Source organism: Dipodomys ordii, unplaced genomic scaffold (assembly GCF_000151885.1).
Source record: "Dipodomys ordii isolate 6190 unplaced genomic scaffold, Dord_2.0 Scaffold13, whole genome shotgun sequence".
Lineage (NCBI taxonomy): Eukaryota > Metazoa > Chordata > Mammalia > Rodentia > Heteromyidae > Dipodomys > Dipodomys ordii.
In genome coordinates, this window is record NW_012267229.1 from 13,374,578 (window position 1) to 13,384,683 (window position 10,106).

Sequence of the window (10,106 nt, forward strand, 5' to 3'; positions counted from 1 at the left end):
CGAGCTGCGGGACTGCTGCTGGGTGCTGTGCGCGCTGCTCGTGTTCTTCTCCGACGGCGCCACCGACCTGTGGCTGGCGGCCTCGTACTACCTGCAGGGGCAGCGCACCTACTTCGGCCTCACCCTGCTCTTCGTGCTCCTGCCCTCGCTCGTCGTGCAGCTGCTCAGCTTCCGCTGGTTCGTCTACGATTACGCCGAGCCCGCCGGGGCCCCGGGGCCGGCCGTCAGCACCAAGGACAGCGCCGCGGGCGCGGGCGTCGCCATCGGCACCAAGGACAGCGCCGGCGCCTTCAGGACCAAGGAAGGCGGCTCGGAGCCCGGGCGCCCCCGGCCCGCGCCCTCCTCGGCCCGCCACCGCCGCCGCTGCTGCCGCCTCTGCGTCTGGCTGCTGCAGACCCTCGTCCACCTCCTGCAGCTCGGCCAGGTCTGGAGGTAGGAGACGAGCAGGTGGAGGGGGCTGAGCCCCAGGAGATAGGGGCTGCGTGGAGGGGTGGGGTGGGGGGCGCAAGTAGCTGCCTGTACCCCATTCCTGCTCTGACCTTTCCGCCCCCGCCCCCACCCCGTCCTGGCCTGACCTCGGCCCCGCCCCACTTCGTTGCAGCTTTCATTTCTTCTCCTGCACCTCCTGACCTCTGACCCCGAACCCTGTCCAGCCCCGGAGCCATCCATTCGGATCTGGCCATTGCAAGGGGCAGAAGAGGAGGCAGGAAAGGAGGGAAGGAGACCCTCGGGGTTGTGTGAACGAGGAGGACCGGGGTATTTTGAGGATGGGTGCAAGGCTTCGAACAGGGTCACAGGGCTCCCCACCACTCTGATCCTCCCCTTCTCTGGGAGTATGCAGAGTCTGGACTTAGGAAAGATCTCAGAAGTCCTTCCTTGCTCTCAAAGAAGCTCATTTTTTTTTCAGTAGCAGCCCCTGTCCAGCCTTCCTAGAGAGGCATTGGAGGCAGTTAAATGACTATCCCGCCTAAACTTCTTGAGCTTCTTTTGAGAGAAAGTGGGGGAGGGTGCTGGACCCACCTAGGAAGCTCTCTGGCTCCTTCTACTTCCTAAGGACTCAATCAGTAACCTCCTTCTCCAAAAAGGGTCAAGAGGATTTGGAATCGTGAACCTGACACTCTATGGCCACTGGCTGCCCTTTAATCCTGAGATGGTGGGAAATACTGAGGCTTTGTTCAAACTGCTCATTTCCAGGCCTCTTCCTCTGCCAGGATGAAGGGTGCCTGCTGGGCTGAGTTAATTGGAGAGAGGGTGAATTCTAAACTGAGGGCTCCTCTTGAATGTGAATTGTTCTGGTACCTTGGGCTGCGCTGTGCAGTGACAGAATAAATTTACTTACTATGTTATCTTAGGCAAAACCTTCTCCTCCCTCCAAGCCTCAGGTTTCCTTACCTGGGAAATGAGAGTGAATCCCTTCTCTTCTCATCTCATTAGCTCACCATTATAGTTTTCTTATCTGATGGGATGGTCAGATGAGAGAAGGTATGTGTAAGGAGTTTATTTGGGGAATGTAATAATTATGATTACAGTAGATGTTGGTGAACAGTGGGGAAAAGTCTCTATAAATATAAAACATGATTATTGCTGTTGTATTATTTATTTTGCTACTTGTTAAAGCATTTTGTCTGACTCAGAAAACTGTTCTGGCCTGAGGGTAGGAAACAGGACTCCCAGGGCTTGTCCCAGCTGTTCACTTGCTGTGTTCTCCAGTCGCTCTCTGCCTTGGTTTCCCCATCTATGCCTGCCAAGATGCTGCGTGTATCTACTTAGCTTGCCCTGGGGGCAAAAGGGTGGAGTGCTAACCACACAAGGTAGTGGTAATATTATTAGCTTGATATACAAAAATATTCGTGTCTACATCCAGGAACTAATCTGCATTTATCATTCTGTGCCCGAGTGGACAGATGGTGAAAGTTATTTTTAGATTCTGAAATGGTAACTTCCTATTCTTGGTAGCCAAAGCTTCCCCCTTTCCCTTCGACCTAAAGTGGGCCAGCTGCCCCATGACACACTGGCTACCTTCCTCCCCATTCAGCATCCACTTGAAGAAGCTAATAGGTCTTTCCTTTCTTGAACATAAACTTGGGTTCCCTCAATAGGACAAAAAATGACCACAGGCCAGGGAATCTCAGAAGAGTGAGAAATGGAAATGATTGAGAGTCCATGGAAATCCATGGTTTCTTAGATAAATGTGCTATTTCCTGGGTTCAGTCTCTATACTGAAGTATACTTTTAAAAAAGGAAAAAGAGAAGAAAAGAATTATTTCCACTATATCTACAGTTTCCCATTTGTAAAGTGAGAGAGTTAGTTTGAGATGAGTTTTCAGGAATAACAATCTAACGGCTTAGGGGTGGAATCTGGCTTATGGAAGTGTTTGGTGTAGGTTGTATAGTATTTTTAAAACAGACTCCCAGCAATTCTCACAAAAAAAATTGGCTCTAGCAGTACCAAGCCTGGAACCATTTAGAAAAGGTATATGTGTTCTAGTTTGCCTCCTCTTTGATTACATCTGGATCATTTCTCTAGGCACTCACGTAGGCACCAGAGCCCTAATGTTCTGTAACAATTATTTTATTAAGTACTCACCTTGTGCTGCGGCTTGCCAATTGCCTTTAAAGCTGCTTTGTCTCCTCTGTCCCTCCTAATAATCTTGCCAGGCGGTCAATATTGCAGTTTATACCTGACAGATGAAGGAATGCAGGCTATGAGAGAGGACATCCTTGCCCAAGGTCACACAGTGGAGGTTTAGAATAGCCGGGACTTGAGACTCTGCCTTCAGAGCCCAAGTTCAATTTACCCACACTGCTACTAATTCTGTCTCTAACGTATTCCCCCAAAGCTTGCAGAATTATGGGTCTGAGATGCCAAGATTCCTGGATGATAGAAAGCCAGGCTTCTGTTGCATGGAGATAAGAATGTGAAAGAAGTAGGGGAGCCCAACCCTGTAGGTAAGGGTGAGGAAAGGTGATATGTATTGTGGGAAAGTGCCAGATTTGGGACTGAGAGAAGGACAGGACAGTGACCTTGGACCAGGGTCTTCCTATCTCTGCACCTCAGTTCCCCCATTGTGTGAAAAATGAGATTATATTTGTTAATGAAATGAGGTAGAAAGTGCCTTTCTGGTACTCTATAATGTCCCAGCACGGTACTGGGGATCAAGGTTCTGCTCAGAACAACTTACCAGGTTATCAAGGTAGATTTGGGCTGTCCGACTCCCTCCGAAAAATATTCTTCTATGTTTAGGCTACAGCATTCTCCTGTCCCTCCTAACAAGCCCTTACTCCAGAGAGGCTCTGAATAGTTAGTGACCTGCTGGGTGCATTTTCTGCCCAGACTAGAGATCACTTAAAGAGAGTAGCAAGCAGGACTAAGGTCTACAGAGTTCTGGAAGGACCTGGCGACAGCCAACTGTCCTCTCTGAATTTAGATACTGCAGTCCATTAGGAGATGCTGCATAGAAATGGCTACTAAAAATGCAAAATCCACATTAGGTCTCCTTACCCAGGCTAGAATTCTGACTCTGGATCTATTATCAAGGCTAAAGTCTCAGGACTCTTGTTCCATACTCTACACCAGCTGAAGAGTTTGGCTGAATGGGGAAAATTCAGAGATGATATACAGAAGCCACCAGGGATAGATTTCCTAGAAATTAAAGCAATGTTGGCACATGTTGAGTTGGCATATCAGGTGTTTATGCAGATGTTTGGAGTGGAGGGCCTGGGCCAATGGGGAAAGAGAGGTGAATCTGGGCCCACTCCAGGGTCAAGCCTGATTGGCTAACCAAATTTTCACTTCCTGATCTCATAACCCTTATTTTCAATATGATTTTCAATTGTAAAGATTTTTTGCCCCCAGCTCTTTAGCCTTGTACATTGCTTAATCAACCACTGAAATGCTTTGAGGGGTGAGGTGGGATATATAAAGTCAAGTCCATGGGGTTCAGACAAGGGGCCATCACAGAAGGCTTCCAGACAAGGGGAAGCTACTGCCTTGCTTCTTCAACAGTGCTGTGGGAAATTTTGGGCCAGTACAGTCAAGTCTTGATTTCTCAAGAGAAATGTGAAACTGAATCTTTCTTTTTTTGCATGAACTCTCCCAATTTTCAGCTACTAATTAAGATTCTTAAAAATAGTATCAATGAAAGGAAATACATTTGTGGGTCTGTCTTCTTTGTAACCTCAAGCAAGCTCCTCACTATTGATGAGGTCCTTTTCCCACAGAAGATGTTATAATTTTTTAGCGTCCAATGAAGGAACTCACTAACACTGCATACCTAACCAGAGACCATGCAAGGTGTTCTAGAAGACTGTTCTCATTTCACCTTGAAATCTTCCCTCTGATGGCTATTTGTCAAACCCATTTGTAAGATAAGGAAGTGCAGGTCACAGTCAAGTGATTTGTCCAAGATCACCCACTCACTTTCAGTGGGGAGAGGTGTGGTACCTATCTGCCTTTGTCCAATCCCCAGTTCCAGCTCTGTCCCTGGCATCACATACTGATTATGCTAGAGGAAATGCAGAACTGTGCTTCCATTAGTGACAGGTTAGATCCCCAAGAGGACAAACAGATCCTTTGGTGAGGCAGGAATCTGTCCATGAGCTGGACACCAGCCTGTGTCTTCATCTCTCCTTTCCTTTCCCATCAGCCCTCTGATCTGGTAAGCCACTGAATGGCTGTTAAACCAATTAAAGTCCTTACCCTATTTCCTGACCCTGTGAGTAGTGGAGCAGTAAGCTGTGAATCCTGCTTTCCCTAATCTTGAACTCATGGGCCCCAGCTTTACCCAGATAAGCATGGCTTTCTAAGCCAATTACTGTACGACAACCTGGCATGGAAATCTTCACAGACTCTCAGGATTTGGACACCTCAAAAGGAAGAGGTGGGGAGGGAGGCAGTTGAGCTTTGGGGACAGGGAGCTAACAACCTCTCCATGTCTAGACCACTAACAAGCCCTGCTCCAGAGAGTTCTGAAATGAGTCAGTGACCTGCCCTGTGTGGAAGTCAGGTTATAGGTCTTCCCTCTGGGAAGCTAGCTCTTGTCTAAGAGCTTGAATTCTGGATCCAAATGTTCCCAGTTCAAATCCTTGACCATCTCTCAGCCCTTCTAAAGTAGGGACCTTAATGGTATCTACCCACAACTTGGGTGGAGTTTAATGAGGTGTATATCAGGGGTTTAACAAAGGGCTGGCCCCATCATTAAGTGTTCAAACCCTGTGATCATTATAGTGCTGTCAGCCAGAATTTGTTTCCTGTGAGGGCAAGGTGTGTTCACGGAGCAGTGGTCAGTGAGGAGCCAGGGAGACCCTGAAGCCGTAGGGACACCACAGATGTGTGCTTAATCTGCAATCATTTATTTAGTAGATATTTATGGAACACCTGCTATACATCAAGTCCTGTTCTGAGTGCCAAGCCTAGGACAATGAACAAGCCAATTTCTGTCTCTTGGAGCTCAATAGTCTAATGGAAGAGGCCAACAAGCAAAATAGAATATATATTTCACATATATAATATGAACTGTAATGGGCCAGATGGAGGTAAGTACCCCAGGAAGAGATGAAACTGGGTGATGAGTAGGGAGTGGCAGGGAGCAGGGTGTAGCTCATTGAGATGAGCTGGTCAGCTGAGGTCTCTTTAAGGAGGTGGCACATGGTCAGAGGGTAGAGAAAGTGAGCGGAAGAGAGAAAGAGTGGATTTTGAAGGTTGTTTCAGGTCAAGGGAAGCAGAAGGCAAGAAAAAGGCTCAAGTTGAGGCAAATAGAATGAGGGGAGAGCATCGGAGATGATGGACAGACTGGCCATCCTGATCATACAGCACCTATAATCCATGAAAGGGGACCCTAGAGAATCTAACCAGAGGAAAGGCAGGGTCTGATCTACAGTTTTCAATATCTACTCTGGCTGTTGGATGGTGAATAGACTAGAGGGATACCAGGCTAAGCCTGGAGACCCAGGAGGGGTCTCATGAAGGAGATGTGAGAGAGAAGGAGCATGCTTCAGGCTGAGCTAAAAAGACCTCTGTCCTTCTTTGGTCCTCAGTTTCTCCACTGGGGTCAGAGAGTTAATGTTTTGAACCCACTTTCTGGAATCAGTCATGGTCCTATGTCTACCAGTACTGTGACACTGGGCAAGGGGCATAACTTCTTTGTTTAGTTATCTGCAAACAACATCATAGCAACAGTACCTACCCTGTGTGGCTTGGGTGTAACAAATGAAATAACGTGTATGTAGTGCTGACCATAGTGCTCTGAACAGGATGTACTCAGCAATTACCATTAGCCATAGCTGTGTACATTGCTATGTGTAAATGAATCAGGGGTTGGGCCCTCTGGTGGCTTTCAAATTGTGTGTCCTGTTCCTCTCAAAATCATTTGCACCTGGGCATCTCTGAATATCTTTTTTTTTTTTTTAGGATTTTGTTTTGATAAATCAGGATTTCGTTTTGATCACAACCCTTGAACTTGGACTTTGACCCTCCACGAAGGTTCCTCCTTGCTCTGGTTGTTCCAGCCAACCTCCCCTCCAGCACACTGCGCACCCCACCCAGCCTCCTCCCCCTGCCCATCCGGCTGCAGCAGGCCATTAGAGCTGCTCCTAACAGACACTAAGGCGGCAGTTGGGCCCCCATGTCCCCTGTTTGATCTATAAAGACCACACAGGAGAAACCCAGGGGAGTTGGAGGAGGGAGGGCTGCCAGGAAATGGCTTTGAACTCTGGCAGCTGGGGCAGAGGTCTCTGGGGAGAGGAGGAGGCAGTTTCGGATCCATTCTGGCCCCTCCATTCACTACTCTGCCTTTGTGTGGGAGTCCAAATTCCTCCCCTGGGAAATCTTGCAAGCCTCAGGTTGCCAACCTCCCTACCTCCCATCCCATCCTGGATCCTTATCTATAACTCAAAGCCATGTTATAACTGCTGCTCTGGAGCCCCAGCTCTCCCCCGCCCTCCGTCCCTAAGGAGTCCAAAGGCTTTAGCTTGGCTTCAAGGCCCTGGGCCCCCCACCCCTGTCTCCTTGCTGCTATAGCCCCAGGATGACCTGCTGTTGTTTCCCTTCCCCCAAAGCCATCCATCATTTTCCCAGTCTGAGAAGCTGCCTCTAGCAGCTTCCTTTCTCACTCTCCACCCTTTCTGAACCCTCTGTCCTCAGATCCCATCTCTCACGCCTGTAACCAGGCAAGTCATTGCCTTTGTATGTGTGAGGATGCCTGTCCCGGGGCTTGAACTCAGGACCTGGGCTCTGTCTTTGCTCAAGACTAGTGCTCTACCACTTGAGCCCCAGCTCCACTTCCAGCTTCTTGGTGGTTAGTTGGAAATAACAGCTTCATGGACTTTCTTTTCTGGGCTGGCTTTGAACTGTGATCCTCAGATCCCAGCTTCCAGCGTAGCTACAATTACAGATGTGAGCCACCTGTGCCCCACACAGTCTATAAGGAAAGTGCTAACGGAAGAACTCTCCTTGGTTGGTTATTGCCAGCATTATAGAGCAGCTTAAAGAAAAACTCCCCACCCCATTATCTATTAGGGCAGAGGAGTGGTGAGAAGGAATGTCCACTTACTGACTAGGTATTTCTTGTGTTGCTTAAAGATTTTTACTGCTGGTTTTTAATCAAGAATACATGTAAACATTTACTTGTGTTTTTTTTTTGAAGTCAAGTAATACTGAAAGTCATAGTTATCATTTATTGAGACTTAGAGGAAGCTGGGTAAGGTTGCACACATCGTAATCTCAGCATTAGAGTCAGAGGCAGGAAAATTGTTCCAAGCCATCCTATCTCAAAATAACAAACAGAAAGATGTAGATTAACTCATTCATCTTCAGGACAACCCTGGCAGAGAGTGCAGTGATAAAGAACAAGGTCTTGAGAGTGAAAATCCTGGCTCTCTGCTTCTAAGCTGATCCTGGCGCTGCTGCTTCTAAGCTGTGTGGTCCTGGGCAAGTCATTAACTTCTCTAGGCTCTGAATGGGGATAATGGTCCTTGTATCGACGACCATATTACGGACTTACTGACTTAATATGTGGAGCATGTTTTGTGCAGCACTCAGCACTCAGCACTCAGCACACCTTGGCCTATTGAGACATGTGAAATTAGAGGCACAGAAAAGTGGCCTCCCAGTTAGGAAGTGGTCAAGTCAGCGTTGGCAGCCATGGGATCAGGCCTGCGTGCATCACCACTAAGCATGCCAGCCCGCAGCCAGCTGTGTGAACTCTTACAATATAATCAGCCATGTTTGGGAAACAGAAGAAACACATCAGCAAAGTATTCGCTGTTAACATTCTGGGCTCTTCTTCTCAGACATCCTTGTCCACCCCCACTGCAGGTCCCCTCCCTAACACTATGGTTCACTCTTCTGCCCCACAGCTCTGATGGGGTTCTTTTATCCTTGGTGGCCTTGTGTCCAAGGCTGGTGGGGTCCACACCAGGATGTGGGGCACAGAGACTGCTGGAACAGGTTTCGGGGCTGTGGATGCAGTGGCTGAGCTCAGGCGGGGAGGGCGCCAGCCCTCTGTAGTCAGGGGCACAGCACTGAGGCCTGTGAGGCCTCCCGCCTCAGCCTCCCACCGTCAGTGGGCAACACTGAAGAAGTGAAAGGAGTAACACAGGGCTGGGTTCAGGGAGGGTGCAGATGGGGCTGACAAGGAAACTCCTTCTAGACAGGTGGTACTAATAATTGTTTATATGAACTGAGCTAAAACCTTTGGGCTCAGCAGCTTGGGCAAGTTGTTTCGCTGTCTCAGAGTTTGATTACCTCATCTGGAAAGTCCAATGGGTTCTGGCTGAGTTTCTCCTAGGAGAGAGGCAAGGAAATAGAGATGATGCCATCTCTCTATAGATCTAGACAGACACCATGACTTCCTAGCCATTATGACCCCAGGGCAAGTTGCTGTGCTAGCCAGAGCCCCATCTCATCTCTGAAATGGGGATGATGGTAATGTCCTATAAAGAAAGACATTTTGAGCCATGTAAATGTATGAGGCTTGTCACATAATACACAACGTGGCTATTATTACTGGCCCAAATAGCATCTTGCTTGCTTAGTAACAAGAGTGGGGATGGGAGAGGGGTACAAAGAGCCCTTACTCTTGATGATCCCCACACACTGATCCTAGTGAGGAACGACCTTGTTCTGTGGCTCCAGATAAAGTGTGTGTAGATGTTGACCCAAGGTTACAGGGAGGCAGAAGTTTTTGAACAAAAGCCAGAACCCCATGTCACTCAAGCTGCCCAGAAACAGAGCAGGCAGGAACTCACTACCCACCAGCGGTAGTGCTGAGGGAAGTAGCTGACTTTGACAGGGATGAGGTAGCAGGGGCTTATACTTCAGGCCAAGGGACAAACTAGGTGATCCTAAAGCTACATACAGTTTTAATAATCTGTGGGTCAGAGTAGAATGCTTGCCTAGCACTGAGTTTGATTCCCAGTACTGCTCCTCCTGAAAAGAAAAGGAAGGAAGGAAGGAAGGAAGGAGGGAAGAGAGAATAAAAAAGGAAATGAAAGGAGAGGGAAAGGAAGAAGGAGGATCTGTGCTTTAACTTAGGGCTTTATGATGCACTGTTCTGGGATGCTGAGCAGCCACATCCCAGGTTGTAGATCAGTGGCATTTTTAGTTTTATTTAGTTGTTCCCTTTCACAGTACAGAGATGGATTTGGGTCCTCACTCTTGCTAGGCAAGCACTCTACAACTGAACGTCAGCACCAGGCAGCATTGCTTACTTGGTTTTGGCTTTTTTTGTTGTTTCAATAAATATTTTTATTTTTTTGCTGGTCCTGGAGCTTGAACGCTGGGCCTGGGACTGGCACCAAATTTTTTAACTCAAGGCTAGCACTTGCGCCATAGCTCCACTTCCAGCTTTTGTGGTTCATTGGGATAAGAATCTCAGGGACTTTCCTGTCTGGGCTGGCTTTGAACCACGACCCTCAGATCTCAGCTTCTTGAGTAGCTAGAATTTCAGGCATGAGGCCACCAGTGCCTGGCTCAATAAGTATTTTTTTTTTTTGGGTCCAGTCGTGGGGCCTGAATCTGGGCCTGGGCGCTGTCCCTCAGCTCTTCAGCTCAAGGCTAGCGCTCTACCACTTGAGCCACAGCGCCACTTCCGGCTTTTTTCTTTTTG

The 10,106-nt window shown here is 48.2% G+C and overlaps 1 protein-coding gene across 1 annotated transcript in view; it reads left to right on the forward strand.

Annotated features, from left to right (window-relative positions):
- Xkr7 (XK, Kell blood group complex subunit-related family, member 7) overlaps positions 1-10,106 on the forward strand; it is a 38,122-nt gene that overhangs the window by 15,467 nt on the left and 12,549 nt on the right. The window contains exon 2 of the mRNA XM_013010669.1: positions 5-432. Coding sequence (XP_012866123.1) covers positions 5-432 — 428 coding nt within the window. The remainder of the gene's footprint in view (positions 1-4; positions 433-10,106) is intronic.